The 16102-nt window shown below is 38.1% G+C and overlaps 2 protein-coding genes across 2 annotated transcripts; both read left to right on the top strand.

The window, feature by feature from the left end:
* Positions 1–495: 495 nt before the first annotated feature.
* Positions 496–4463, top strand: LOC306817425 (solute carrier family 22 member 7-like; the record flags this gene model as incomplete). Its single annotated transcript, XM_079334258.1, has 9 exons — positions 496–876; positions 1240–1343; positions 2292–2446; positions 2551–2719; positions 2800–2923; positions 3014–3123; positions 3711–3925; positions 4042–4150; positions 4253–4463. The coding sequence occupies 9 exons, from the start codon at positions 496–498 to the stop codon at positions 4461–4463; spliced, it is 1578 nt and encodes a 525-aa protein (XP_079190384.1).
* A 1198-nt stretch (positions 4464–5661) lies between these two features.
* Positions 5662–15849, top strand: LOC306819998 (solute carrier family 22 member 7-like; the record flags this gene model as incomplete). The annotated part of the gene is made up of 18 exons (XM_079337624.1): positions 5662–6042; positions 6155–6258; positions 6828–6982; positions 7078–7246; positions 7339–7462; positions 8675–8784; positions 9495–9709; positions 9831–9939; positions 10080–10286; positions 12511–12847; positions 12948–13051; positions 13134–13288; positions 13413–13581; positions 14211–14334; positions 14495–14604; positions 14733–14947; positions 15117–15225; positions 15536–15849. 18 exons carry the CDS (start codon positions 5662–5664, stop codon positions 15744–15746), a joined length of 3108 nt encoding a protein of 1035 aa, XP_079193750.1. The 3' UTR covers positions 15747–15849.
* Between the last annotated feature and the right edge of the window lie 253 nt (positions 15850–16102).

Here is a 16102-nt window from a genome sequence, read left to right as displayed (position 1 = left end):
AAAAAACGAAAACTCTAGGAGGAGGTTTCAGGCTAAGGCTGGTCTAGCGATTTAAAGTGTGACTTTCTCTTTGGAAAATGGGGTTTCAAATCATCACATTTTTATTTACTATTACTATGTATTACTTTCCACAATGTCTCCACTTAATTGAATATGGGCTTGTTGGTGGGTCTCCTCTTGATGAGGCTTTTTTTTGTAGAGTTTTAACACAGCTTTTAGAAGATGGGATTCCTGGTTTAGAAGTTCCAAAGGTTACGTTACCACATACCTCTGACGAATTGCCACCTTACCTGTTCCAGTTTGAATGATAAACGTGTATGATACTTTTTTACAGACAAACTGAGTAATTGAGGTTAATAAAATAAATCCCTCGTTTGTGGATGATTGTAATGATTGACATGTTGCTGGTGAATGTGTCTTGTCTGATCTCTGTGATATATTTCCTCTTCACTGTAGTATCATTTTGCCTCCTGTCAGATCTTGGAGCACATCAAGATGAAATTTGACAGCTTACTTACAGAAATTAATGGCTTTGGTAAATTCCAAACTCAACTAGTTTTAATTCAGTTATTCTCTCGAATTCTTTTGCCATGTCACTTTCTCCTGAACAACTTCATGGCAGCTGTTCCCTCTCATCACTGTAACGTCTCTGCTCTGGATGACGGAGGCCGGTTTGGCAATCTAACACAGGATCAGAAACTGGCCGTTGGTATTCCAGCAGAGCAGGATGGTACACCGACCTCCTGTCGGATGTTTTTAAAGCCACAGTATCAACTTCTGTCCGTCTTAAACAGCAGTAAAGAAACACTGACAGTCCAGTGTCAGAATGGATGGGTGTATGACAACAGCACGTTTAAAACTACTTTGGTAACAGAGGTAAGTGTCTTCAGCCAATTTCAAAGAATTAATATTACAGAATTACATTACTTTATTTGACCTTATAATAACAACTCTTTTTTGTTATCAAACTCTACAAATGCGATTTGGCTTGAAGTTTGAGCAAAATGAGGGAAAAAATATATATATTTAGATTATATATACTGTGGATATATATACTATATATGTATATATATACACTGTATGTATGTATGCATGTGTGTGTGTGTGTGTGTGTGTGTGTGTGTGTGTGTGTATATATATATATATATATACACACACACATGGTTTTTATCAGCCAAATTTCAACCTTTAAGAGTTTGTCATTCGACTTTCCAAATGTTTTCAATGCTTTCCTTGCAGTGGGATCTGGTGTGCAGTAGAAAGGGGATGAACAAGGCAACAGCCACTCTTTTCTTTATTGGTTTGATGGTAGGAGCGCCGATATTTGGGATTCTCAGTGACAGGTAAGATTATTATTCGATAAATAAAAATAGAGTTTATCTTTAATTTATTTAAAATGTATCTTCTGTAATTGTGGGAGAGCTGTACCAAGTATGAAATAATAAGGGTAATAAAGTCATGGTTTTTAGATCTTAAATTGTGTTTGCTTTTTTTGCTGGGGTTTAAGACTATGGAGATAATCTATCACTGTTTAAAGATACTGTTGAGTTGCATTATTACGAAAGTATCTTCCATTTGTTTTTTAAGCTAGGTTTACCCTTGAAGTTAAATGACAAGGATGCCATGCAACTCCTACTTTAATCATTGTCTCAGGCCCTTGATGGTCCAAACTTTAGGTTTTGATTAAGCATTATGTTCAGGTCAGAGGCAAACATTTACACAGGGCCCTCACACAGCGTTCACCATTACTGGCCTTGGGCCCAAAGCCATAGTCTGCTTTGCCTGTTGACAAGCGGCAGGATTAAATTGAGAAAAAAAGTACAGTAATATATTGTAAGAGATGTTAGGTAATGTGTATTATACACCATTGATTGTTTATGGTAGGTTTCTACAGAACACCTGAGATCCCAACATACTTGTGTGCACAACATAATTAATTGTGCCAATGATTCTATGTATAATTTTTTGGGGACTTCAGGGGCTCCGTAGTTTCCTGATGAAAAGAGAAACAGTGTGCAGAAGGTTATGCAAACCAAAATCATTTTAAAGTAAAAAACAGAAAATGTAAGAAATGTAAAAGAAAATGCACTAAAAGGCAGATTTGAAGAGCATCTATGTGCTAAATGTAGTTTTAATGTCCAATACATAGATAATTGTATAAAGAGTATCAGGACCTGCATGAAAAGTGCTCGAAGATAACTCCTGTTATCTAAAAAAAAATACATTTTAAGTGACATATGTCTCAATGTTTTTGATCCCAAATTGTTGTTTTGAAACATTTTTATGTCCAGGTTTGGGCGACGGCCACTGCTGTTGGTCTCTTACTTGTTATCCATGGTGTTTGCAGTCCTGAGTGCATTCTCCACATCATATATAATGTTTGTCATCATGAGATTTTTCACGGGGATGTCTCTCGCAGGAATAAGTATCATCTCTATTGTTTTAAGTAAGTAGGCTAAAACAGTGTTAAGCTCTGATATGATGATTTTAAGACATAAATTGTTAAGCCGCTCTTGATCTCATCTTCCGTACATATTTCTATTTTGACAGATGTTGAGTGGTTCGACATTAAACATCGGACCTTTTCTGGTATAATCATAAGCCTGGATTGGACTCTTGGAAACTGGATCCTGACGGGAATAGCATACTTTGTGACTGAATGGAGGATGCTCATCCTGGCAGTAACCTCACCCCTGATAGTGTCCATCATTGCCTGGAGGTTAGAAATCCTCATCCTTGACTCTGATGGCAGCATCAGAAGTTAGTCAGACTCTGAAATCATCCTGTTTTTGCCTTTAGGTGGCTTCCAGAGTCTGCAAGATGGCTCCTAGCCAATGGTAAAGCAGATCATGCTTATGAGTACATCATGAAATGTGCTGAGATGAACAAGAGAACAAAGAGCATTGGCAGTGTCACACCAATGGTACACATTGTTCTGTGTGTTCCACTGATATAACTTTATACATTTTTTTTCGATGTTAACGAACATGTTGTTCTGCTTGCTTTCATTCAGGCATTGCTGGAATCTGCACAAGCTGAAACTGTGAATAAGAAGTACACCTTTGTGGATCTTTTTAAAACCCCAAACATGAGGAAGATTTCTATTTGCTCAGGGATTGTATGGTCAGTGTTTGATTTCATGACTTGACCAAAAGGAATACTTCAACATGTTAGGGGGGGAAAAAAACGTGAAGGCCTTTTTTCTGAGACTTAAAATGAAAGGTAACCTCATATCTGTGAAGTGGGCCTACAGAGCTGATGCCAGGAAGTCATAACCCAAGCATAGAGTTACAGAGCTACAAATAATACAAAACCATAACTCAAATAGTTTGTGTTTGGATATATAGTTAAGTATTAAGTAGGTAAGTAAGCCTCAGAGGTGCTGCTGGGTGGATTTTGAACTTGAGACAGAGCTAAGTTGTTTCCGGTATTTCTTTCAAAGCCAAGCTAATTATTGTAGGCTATTAGCTCTTTACCCGAGTGCTATCAGTTTTTTCAAGGAACTGTCAGGAAGCATTATATACAATTATATGGAAAGAGTTTTAATGCTGAATTGAATCCAGAGTTCAATAAACTTAACTTGTTGGAGGTTTTGATCATGTGAAATTGTGATAATTGTGATCCTAGCTGTATGTTTTTAAATCCAAGTCTAAAACTATGAACCTCAGAATGTGAAAGTGTCAAAGTGTCTATGCTTTTCCATTTTCTAGGTATGGAGTTGCATTTACATATTATGGAATAAGTCTGAATATAGCTGATTTTGGAGTGAACCCATACCTCACACAGTTTATATTTGCATCGATTGAAATGCCGATGAAGATTGGTCTGTATTTCTACCTGGAGAGAGTTGGCAGAAGGTCTGGTGAGATGTCAGCCCTGCTGTTGACCGGTCTCTCTCTCTTCATCAACATGTTTGTTCCAAAAGGTTATTTTTGTGTTTTTATCACTTCAATTTATTTGGTTCTACAGAAGCTTTTTTTGTCATCATATCTGAAATATGTCTTCAAAGATTTAAAAAAAATAAAATAAATCCTTCCTCAGGTCAATGGGTTGCTCGTACTGTTATTGGAGTCATTGGAAAAGCAATGTCAGAAGCCTCCTTCACAGTTGTCTTCCTCTACACAACTGAACTCTTTCCAACAGTCGTACGGTTCGTCCACATCAAATAGCATAGTTGACCACAATGATGTTCTTTTTGCTGTTACCTCATGTTTTACAACTGTACATTAACCTGAGAACTTTGATCCTGCAGACAGAACGCTTTAGGCTACACTTCATTTATAGCACGGCTGGGCGTCTCCATTTCCCCTCTCATCATGCTCCTGGAGGACGTGTGGCACCTCCTCCCCTCAGCCCTATACTGTGCGGTGGCAGTGGGCTCTGGTTTAGTGGCTTATCTCCTGCCTGAGACATTACACGTCCAGCTGCCACAGCACATTGAGGACATTGAGAAACCAAGGTAGAGAAGGAAATTTCCACGTTTTCTTCAAATTCTTAGCATCATAAAACGTTATTAGTGTCTTTCCTGAAGTCTGTAATTGTTGTAAGATGAAATGATTAACTTCAGTTTTTTTTCTTATTTCAGGGTGGAATCAACCAGGAGGAGCGAGAATCATTAAAATGTAATGCATTAACCATGGCAGTTTGTTTTGCAATGAACCAACTTTCATCAATTGTAAAGGAGTTCGAAATGAAAACATTATTTAAATCTTCAAATAACTGAACAGACTGTCAGCATTTAAGATGCTCAAAGGTTTCCTGTGTTACTCACCAAGAAGTCAGCAGAAGAAAACCAAGAGAAGTGTTTCTGTATATGTTTTTGTTTCATTTGGCAATAAAGTGGGAGAAAAAAACAACAATGATTATTTATTTTTAATAACTGACTAATGTTGCTGACGTAGTAGATCTTTTGGTAGAGATTGGTTCCTCTCAGCACTGGAGTTATTAATCTTCTGCCAGAGTTGGCACAGAAGCGATTAACTGAAGATTCTCATAAAGAAGTCTATCAATATGAAATACACTAAATGTCACATATTACACAAAGTTCACTTAACAATGTTTTACTAACACTAATATGTATCCCTAGTCAGTCTAAAAGAACAATTAAGACAAAAGTCCATCCTTTCTGCCCGGAGCTAGGTGTTTGTTCTGCCCTCTGACTCCGCCTTGTGAACCACAAACAATCAGGCATGGAGTGAGAAAGCCCAGCCATCCAAGCCCCTGATGTATCAATGTGAATATGAATGGCCAAGATGATTAAAAAAATCTTTTAAAAAAAGAGGTTTATGTCCTGAAGTGTGAAACGGATGTACTGATATTTTTCAAATCGGTCTTGAGATATTTCAGAGCTGTGGGCGACATCATGATTTATCATTCAGTTGTTTTTTAGAATTCAAATCAATTTACCTCTGCAAGCATACTGTTTTAACCTTAAGACAATAATCCTCCCCTCAGTATTCACTAAATATTAATTTGCTTTGTTAACTCAGAACATTTCTTTACATATTCACTCATCACTTTAGCTGACCATTGACCAACAGTCAATAGTCAAGAGTGTGCAAGAGGCTTGTGAGTTCCTTTCAAACCTACATACTGCTCTTAGAGTTGTACCTTGTTATCCTCTCGAAATCACTCCTTATTGGAAGTGTTGCATCAAACAAGATGAAGTTTGAAAATATGCTGGCAGAGGTGGACGGCTTTGGGAAATTCCAAATGAGGACGATCCTGTTGCTGGTGATTCCTCGAGTGACTTTGCCTTTTCACTTTCTGCTGAATAATTTCATTGCAGCGATTCCTCCTCACCACTGTGACATCAGCTCTCTGGATGATGGAGATATTTTCAGGAATTTATCCCAGGCAGAGCGATTCATCGTGAGTATTCCAGTGCAGGAGGATGGCACGCAAAGCTCCTGTCAGATGTTTACAGAGCCGCAGTATCACCTGCTGCTCAACTCCACCAACATCACTGAACTACCCACAGTGCCATGCAGGAATGGATGGGTATACGACAACTCAACTTTCAAGTCTACTCTGGCTACAGATGTGAGACTTATTTCTTTTCATTGTATATATATATTGTAAAATCAAAATTGCATCATTCCCAAATTAAGCAAAAGAAAGTCTCTTGTGTGTGTTGTCTGTGTTTTGCAAACAGTGGGATCTGGTTTGTGATAGCAGAAGAGTGAACAGAGCCACGGCCACTATCTTCTTCATGGGGGTGATGCTTGGAGCAGCAATGTTTGGATATCTTAGTGACAGGTGCTCAACTATTTTTTTTCGAAATCACTTCTGGGGTTGATTGCGAAGTAGGTAAACAAATACAAACAATGTATCTCTGTGCTTTGGGTCCCAACAGTAGACATTGAAGTAGAATAAAAGATAAAACAGAAAACAGCAGTGTTGCTCATGAAGCCAAAATGATAAACAATGTAATATAATGCACCATACAAGCTGGCTTCGTTGTGCTATGCTACTTCCAAACTTTATGAGCATCACCTACAAAGAGTCAAGAGTAGGTCCAAAAGATGCCACACTTATCAATGATGCAGAAAATTAGCCAACCTGATGTGGCACATCTGCATTGTATGTTTGCCACCACAGATATTATAGTTACACAATTCAAAGTGATACAGTTAATATCAAACCAGCACAACACACTGAAGAGTGCTGCACAAGTTCAAATAAAAACAACGTTTAAGCCTAACTTGGACCCTGTTTTAACCCCAATCCAGAGATGACAGCCACATACAGTTCTCCCCCCATATCCAGGCTCATTTATCACACATGTCGTGGTTAGAATACCTTTTCTAAAAATGTGTCTCTCACAGGTTTGGCAGGAAAACCATGCTCCTTGTTTCTTATATTGCAACCACCTTTTTTGGATTTGCCAGTGCTTTCTCACAAAATTTTGCCATGTATGCCGTCATGAGGTTCTGCACTGGAGTAGGACTATCCGGAATAAGTATCATCTCCATTGTCCTTTGTGAGTTTTATGTCAGGGTATTTGACTCTTTAAAAAAATAATGGGGAAAAAAGCTTGTCTTAATAGATCTGAAATGTTATGATTGCTCTTTCCAGGTATTGAATGGGTTGACATCAAGCATCGCACTGCAGTGGGTGTTTTGATGAGCCTCGACTGGAGTTTTGGCACTGCTGTGCTGCCTGTTCTTGCTTACTTTGTGAAGGAATGGAGATACCTGACAGTCACAGTCACCTCTCCACTTTTTCTGGCAATAGTTACCTGGTGGTAGGGAAGCATGCATTATTGAGCTCTCATTAAGTATGTCATTCGAGGATGAGGTGTGATTCTTGAGTTTATATTTATTATCTTTGTTGCAGGTGGCTCCCCGAATCTGCTAGGTGGTTGATCAGTAACGGAAAGGTCCAGCGAGCTCATTTTTACCTGAAGAAATGTGCACAAATGAATGGCAGAGACCAGTTTGTGGCTGAATTAAAGCCTGAGGTAACACATTTGATAACATCTAAAAATGGCTGTTTTTATTCATGCTATATGTATACCAAAGAGAGGATGACATATAACACTTAACTACGCTTTCCCTCACCATTTAATGCGTTTAGTGTCTCAAGCTGTCCCTCAAGGATCCTTTAGGCATCTACATTAGGCTCTACAAGAACCTCAGTTCATCTGTTCAGGTTGTCCAGTTTTGAGGAAGTAGGCCCTGGCCAATGTGGGATTTCTGGGGTTGATAGCAATTAGGGAGAGAGAAAATACCTAAAGATCCGTTGATATCTTTTTTTAGAAGTAGCTTCTAGGTAGATAGATATAAATATAGGCATGTATTGGGTTGTTCCCTCAAGTTCAGTTTTCAAACACGTGGACGAGACATAAAATTAAGACAAGATGGTCACTTAACTGGAAAGTAACTCTGCATGTTCGTGCATCACAGTTGTAACCCATAGCACACTCTGCTGGTGAGAGCTAGAAAGAGAACTGCTAGTGTAATACAATGAATCTTAAATGAAATGCTATTGTACTGATGAATGAATCTAGTGATATCAGCGCATATCAGAGATAAAATAGGCCGATACAGATAGTTTATCGTTATGCTAGTTTTGGCTGATACATCAGTCGGCAGATTAGATTAGTCGGTTAAGTTCTGTAAAGAAGTCAGGTTATATAGTAGAAAGACAGATAAAGTCTGCTTGGGGTGGAGGTTGAGGATGATGATAGGATGAAACAATGCAGTACTTCTGCGAAGAAGACCAGGTGCAAGTTTCTCCTAAAATAGAGGGAAAATAATATAGTTTTATGTGACCCACTTCACGACTAAACTTAACCAAGCAGTTTAACTAGAAAAAGGACAAATAAATGTTGACCGAATGTGAGAGAGGACGACAGCATAATTGAAGATCTAGAAGATGTTTCACCTCCCCCATAAGGCTCCTTCAGCTCTAAATTAACTGGTGGACTGAGCAAGATCAAGATTATTCGAGTCCAGTTGGTAAATGTGCTGTGTTTTTTGTGTCCGTTGCTGTGGCAAGGAGTTGATATTTGAGGGCCTCGAGTGAGAACAAGTTGAACTCTTGAGGTTTTACAATTGTGCATAACTTTTTTTTAAGATATAATATGAACAGTTGTATTAGACTACACTAATGTTACCATATCTAGCATTGATTCAACAAATCTGAACAACCTTCCCCTCTCACTCACCAGGTTCTTTCCAAAGTAATACTTGTAGAAAATGAGAAGAGAAAATATTCCTATTTGGATCTCTTCAGGACCCCCAAGATGAGGAGAGTGGCTCTCCTCACTGGCATCGTGTGGTATTTACATTTTGGTCCCATCTTTGAACGTTAGGATTATAAACTGAAATGCATTATGGGGGAATTAAAGGTTAAATCATGTTGTTTAAAGTACCCAACACTATAAAAATAAGCTAAAGTAAGGTTAATGTCGACAAGCTAAATGAATTACATTGTTACATTGTTATTAGTAATAATTATTCAATAATTATGACGCACTAGGGCCTCTCTCCAGCTTTTTTGTGATTACTTCTTATTTCATAATTTAGCGACACACACTGTTAGCTTTGAATACATTAGTTATTCAACTTTAGTAATAAACTTGAATTTACCTTGGGATCAATAACGTATCTATATATCCATCTATATATCCATCTATCTATCCATCTATCTATCCATCTATCCATCTATCCATCTATCTATCTATCTATCTATCTATCTATCTATCTATCTATCTATCTATCTATCTATCTATCTATCTGTCTATCTGTCTGTCTGTCTGTCTGTCTGTCTGTCTGTCTGTCTGTCTGTCTGTCTGTCTGTCTGTCTGTCTGTCTGTCTGTCTGTCTGTCTGTCTGTCTGTCTGTCTATTTAGTCTATTTAGGGAAGCACTTTAACCTTTAACCATTTATTTTAACTTTAAGACTCCTGCTTTATTTAACTTTAAAGCTTTAAATCTTTATTGAAGGTTAATGTGTAACTTTTAAAACATCTGTGACTCTCTTTCATAGGTTTGGAGTGACTTGTACATATTATGGAATAAGCTTTAATGTAGGCGGGTTCGGAGTGAACCTTTACCTCACACAGTTCATCTACGGTGTCTCTGAAGTTCCAGCGAAGCTGTTCATCTTTTTAACCCTAAACAAGATTGGCCGTCGGTTGAATCAGGCTGGAACACTCTTTATGACCGGAATCTTTATCCTCTGCAGCATGTTTATCCCACCAGGTGATCAGTGCATGTGTGAGCTTCTATCCACCTGCAATGAGTATACCATTTAATTTTATGTAATGAATACAAATTAAATATAAAAAGGGATTAATGTAATTCCAGATGTTTCTCTTCTCAGATAAGGGGTCAATCAGGACAGCTGTGGGAGCGTTGGGCAAGATGTGTGCAGAGGCAGCATTTACAACTGTGTTTCTGTACACAACAGAGCTTTATCCAACTGTAATGAGGTCAGACAATTATTTAAAGATTTTATTTTGCACATGTAGAAGATCTATATCGACCAGTTTCCTCCGAGATGCATAAAGTTATAGTATTCTGGAGTCAGTTGTCCCTATATGCAAAAGCTCTTGTGTATTTTATTACTCAGGCAAAATGGACTGGGTTTTTGCTCCTTCATCGCTCGTTTTGGCGTGTCTATTTCCCCTCTCATCATGGTTCTTGAAGAAGTGTGGGGCCATTTACCAAATACTATTTTCACCTTGGTGGCTTTTGTTGGAGGACTGTCAGCCTCTTGTCTCCCTGAGACAAACAACATCCGTCTACCAGAAACTATTGAGGATGTAGAACAGACAAGGTATTGGCAACACATTTTTGATTGAGTATTGAGGTACAAAATGTAATGATTTAATAATGTCTTTTGTATTTCAGAAGAAGATCAATCTCCTCATCTGAAGAGAAAGCTCCACTGTAAATGTTCCATTATTTCAAGAGGAGAGCTGCAGGTGAAGACAAATATGAACATAATGCCACCTGACTGATCATGTACGGGTCAATAAAATGTTCTCCACAACAAAAGCAGACTTCTCTTGCCTCCCTTTGAATATGCTTGATTTCTTAAGCTTATTTCTTAAGAATCCTATGAACACTGTTCCTACTGTAGGACCCTTAACTAGCCCCCCGGCATATTGGACCTAATAAATTATTGAAAGAAGTCAGAGGACCCACTGGAACTGCTCAGCTTTCTTTTTTTAACTTCTCTCTCCCAATCAAATTTATATCAGGTTGCCTTTATGAAACTGCTGCGAAGAAAAGCTGATCTGGTCAAGATGACTTCCATTGGGAAACATTTCAGAAGCTGTTCTGATGTTACTGCTTCACTACACCCCACAGACTTAAACACTGTATATGCTGTGTTTGTTTTGAACATGTTGTCTTTGTAGCTCTGGAACAATCTGACAGAGGAGATCAGGTCAGCTGAGTTAGTGATCTCTTTTGGTTACTTGTTGAAACATACATGTATTTATAGTATTGTTGGAGCATGAGACCCTTTATTTGCCTGTGATACTGAAACTGAACACCAGTTGTGGCCTGTGATGAGCATTAAGCCAAGGATCAGTTTTATATTGTATTATTAAAATCTAGCATTGTGTATGAGTCTGGAGTAACACACAAAGGAAACATGTTCAGTCATTCCTCAATCACTACAATATTATTAAAGGAATTCCGGAAATCACTGAGAAAACTTTGGAGACTCGTGCGTTGATGGGCTCTTTCGGATTATTTAAAATGTTCTGTTTTAGTGATATCTAACCTGACAAACAATAGACCAAAGGTTGGAACAGCCTGGAGCACTTGTTTGAACTGGTTTATGTGTACTTTTGAAAAATCGCCTCTCATGGTAAATGATCAATTGATATTTTCCTTTCTTGTGAAGAATAACATTGTGTTTGGCTACACTGTTACATCTCGAACAGCAACTTCACTCAAACTAAGTTAAAATAAACGTGTGCAAATCAAATTTAAAAGATGACAGATTATACACCAGAGGAAAAAAGGATTATTGGTGCTCCAATGATTGCATTTCTAAGAAAAAATGCTGTCAACAAAACCTTTTTTTTTTTTTTTAATGCTGAACATGTTTTATTCCATTCGGACATTGTTAAATATTTCAGAAGGGGCAATTTGATATTTTGCCTATTCTTAAACAAGGGCTATGAGGGTCTGGTCAAAATTGAATATTTGCAAAATAATTTACATGCTTGCTGATTACACCAAGAATTTCTATTTATATGTCCAATCATACTTTAGATTTTATTCGGCACAAATTTCTAAATGTTAGAAATGCTGATTGGTCTGAGGGTTTCATTTATGATAATTTCTCCTGATTCATGGTCACTTCACCAAGTGTGACTGATCCCATGATCTCCTTCAACCAAGTAAATGTTTTACAACAGAAACCATTGAAACTTGAAACAGACAAAGAATTTAAACAGAATTTTACCTGAAATAAAAATAACCATTAATCTATAGACAGTTAAATTGTGTTTTATGGAAAGAAGAATATTCCCATGAATGTCGGTGTTGAACTTGAGAAATCAATCTTACATAACAAAAAAGCATGGGAAAATTGTAACAAAATAATTAGTTAACAAATACATGGTGTTGTGCACTCTCAGACGACTCATGGCTCTATTTCTGTGTAATATCCAAATGCAATAAAGAAGATACTCGCTCAATGAAATATGATAAAAATCATTCCTCATTTTCCCACTCAGTGCTTATGCTGTTTTAATTATTATCCCCCAAAGTCATTTGCTTTCCATTCACACAGATGGATGTTATTTTAGTGGTGAAGTTAAGTTAAAAATTCACCCATTGTAACTGAAATTTAGCAGCGAGAAGACGCCAAAGGTGAGGTTGTCGAGGTCTGAGAATGTGGTGTACCTTCTTCTTCTTTTAAGTGCACCCATTATACGTATCAGGAATTCAATCTCAATTCAAACAAAAGTGCTGTGCTCGCAGTGAGACACTACAATGAAGTTTGAGAACATTCTTGCAGATATCAATGGATTTGGAAGGTTTCAGATAATGATCATTGTGATCAGCTTCATTGGCCGTTTCACTCTTCCATGTCACTTCATGCTCAACAACTTCATCGCTGCTGTTCCCTCCCACCACTGTGATATCAGCTCTCTGGAGGAGGAAGACACTTTTAGGAGTTTATCCCCGGCGGACAAGCTTGTCGTGAGTATTCCCGTGCAGGAGGATGGGACTCCAAACTCCTGTCAGATGTTTGCAGAACCGCAGTATCATCTGCTGTTCAACTCTTCCAACATCACTGCAGTACCCAAAGTGTTGTGCCAGAATGGATGGGTGTATGATAACACTACTTTTAAGTCTACTCTGACCTCAGAGGTGAGCAGCTTTTCCATTCATTGAAAAATCAGAAAATTCATATGAACACAAGCACCTTTTACAATTAAGCTCACCCTCTCTCCTTTTCTGTGTGTAAAAGTGGGACCTGGTGTGTCATAGGAGAGGTAAAAACAAAGCGACTGCTACCATCTTCTTTGTTGGAGTGATGTTTGGAGCCATGTCGTTTGGAAGTCTCAGTGACAGGTATAGGTTTGAAACTACTTTATAGCTTTGATTATCTGGTGTTTTAAACTTTATAATAACATGTGATACTGTCTGGCTTTAGATATGGGCGGAGGATCATGCTGCTGGTTTCCTATGTGACTGGGATGCTCTTCGCCATTGCGAGTGCTTTTTCGACATCCTACGTGATGTTTGTGGTGCTGAGGTTCTTCACCGGGTTTTGCATCACTGGCATCGTCATAGTTTCGGCAGTCCTCAGTAACTTACTCACTTTCTATATCAAGTTAACACCATCACCACCAAATGCAGGCTTAAATACAGTTGTATGAAAAGTATTCTGAGGGTTTCACCCTTGCAAAGTGATCAGATGTGTTATTTGCAGGTGTAGAGTGGGTGGACATTGAGCACAGGAAACTGGTGGGAGTAATCGACAGCTTATCCTGGACATTTGGGAACACAGTATTTGCAGCGATCGCTTACTTTGTGAATGACTGGAGATGGCTGATTGTTAGCGTCACCTCACCTCTGGTCCTGGGTATCATCACCTGGAGGTATGACCTAAAACCTCTCATCCTTTAATCCTTCATCATGTTTTATATAACCGCAAAATATCTGAGTACCATGTAGCATTACACAGGCTTGTACCGAGGTGAAATTAAAGATTTTATTTATTTTTTTTACTCGGGGGTGTGAGTTGTAAGTAAGTCACATGCACAAGTTATATAAATTACACAAGGGAAGTCACTCAGGTCTACTTCAGGATAAAAAAAAAAAGGAGTGAGTTTGTCTGTAGCCTGATCCTCACCAGCTCGAAACTAGCAACCTAAAAAGTACACAAGGGCCTTGTGGATTAACATACTAGAAGATCTGATTGATCTGGTGTGTTTGGGAAGCATTGTGGGTAATGTAGGTAATTGGGTTGTTTTTTTTAAAAAAGAAGGTTATCACTGACTTTCGTCACTAAAACAACATAGATACAACCTTGTGATTATTTTTTATTCTATAAGTAAAGGCTGTTGAAACATTTAGCAGCTGTCTGGGCTATCGATCTTGTGCCTTTTTATGACGTGTCCTGTGGGAGTTTGATACATGGGTTATTTTCACTGTTCACCACATTTTTATTAATGTTGGTTAAAATAAAATGATCAATTGTTAATGATGTCTTTTTGATGAATATCAGGTGGATGCCAGAATCAGCAAGGTGGCTTATAGCCAATGGGAAACTGGAGCAGGCTCAGGTGTATTTGAAAGAATGTGCCCAGATGAACCGACGAGAGGATTCAACAGACACACTGACAGCTGAGGTATGCAGGAGTTTTTCAGTTAAATAATCCATCAAGATATTTCAGTGAAATCAACATATTTCCATTTTATCATAAGTTTAATTTTTTTAAAGAAAATCTTTTTAATAATCGTAACATTTATCAGATGGTGAAAAGAACTTTGCTGCTTTCTATTTTTCAGACTCTTTCCACCATCGTAGTGACTGAAAAAAGAGACCGGACCTACTCCTACCTGGATCTGATACGAACACCTAAAATGAGGAGACTAGCCTTCAGCACTGGTACTCTGTGGTCAGTATTCACAAAGCCATTCAAATATTGCTTATTTATTTGTCACAACTTTTCAAGTTCCATATTCTGATTCTGATTGTATCTAAACAGTTTGTACTGGGTGATGTTTCATTTTGCTCTTTTTATAGGTTTTGTGTGGCCCTTTCTTTTTACGGCATCAGCTTCAACATCACAGGCTTTGGGCTCAACATCTACCTGACTCAGTTCACTTATGCTTTAGTTGAACTACCGGCCAAAGTATCAGTTTATTATTTACTGGATAAGATAGGCCGGCGGAGGACTGAGGTGGGATCTCTTTTTCTGGCTGCTGTCTGTCTTGGCATCAACATTTTAGTACCTAAAGGTAAAGAAACATGAATGACCACAGACGCTCAAGCTTTCTAAGGCTATGTGCTGGTTGTTTTTGAAGAATGAATTTCTAATCATAGATTACAGTTAACAAGCACAATACACTGAAGTTTTTTTCATGATGATCAAATGCATGAGTGAAAAGAATCCTGTCCTGTTTTCAGATATGTCTGTGGTCAGGACAGTGGTTGCTGTCATTGGAAAAGGGTTTTCTTCAGCATCGTTTGGCACTGTAGTTCTCTACAGTTCAGAGCTCTATCCTACTGTAGTCAGGTAACTATCTTTTCTTCCTCTTTCATTTATGCCCAATGGAATAATAAAATTCATACCAAGCAGTTAATATAAAGATGTCAAATGTTTTTCCCATATTGCTTATTTCACAATGATCCAATCCCCAGCTGTTAATTCATAATGGTATAAAAACTATTAAAGCGTAGAAAAAAAGTCAGCTCTTCGTTTTGTTTTTTTTGTTGTTTTTTTACCAGAAGCTGCTGAGTGATAAAGTCTTGTAAACGCTTCAGGAAAACAGAGGAATCCTCACACAAAGCTGTAAAGTGGTGAAATGTGTGTCCTTGTTTTGTAGGCAGAATGGGATGGGCTGGAACTCGTTCATGGGTCGTCTGGGTGTAGCTGTGGCTCCTCTGATCCTCTTACTGGACGAGGTGTGGAGAGACCTGCCTCAGGTCGTCCTGTGTCTTATAGCTCTACTGGGAGGAATGGTGGCAAGAACACTGTCAGAGACCCGTAACAAGTGTCTGCCGGAGACAATCGAGGACATTGAACAGCATTGGTAGTGCTCACAGTCCAATGCTTATAGATCAACTTTTATTGTGGTTCAGTTGATGCATAATGTATGGTGATGTTCTCATGTACTGTAATTAAAATAGTTGCTTTAAAAGGACATTTAGGTCAGTGTGATTATTTGATGAACACTTAACAGTAGCATTGATCTCTTAAAAGTGAATATTTTTAAGAAACTGTGATCCTTTCTGATACACAGACAGACTGTTACACCAAGTCTTTATCACAGCCTACACTCCATATATAGTACTGTGTAGAAGTGTAGTTTTAAAGGACTATCGTTCATGAAGTTACTGAGTATACTGAGACTAACAGTACTTTTCTTTGAGTTGAAACTACAACCTAAACA

This window comes from Symphodus melops (genome assembly GCF_947650265.1).
Source record: "Symphodus melops genome assembly, chromosome: 2".
Classification (NCBI taxonomy): Eukaryota; Metazoa; Chordata; class Actinopteri; order Labriformes; family Labridae; genus Symphodus; species Symphodus melops.
The sequence above is the reverse complement of the archived record's forward strand: the minus strand, read 5'-3'. Positions and strand labels throughout refer to the sequence as shown.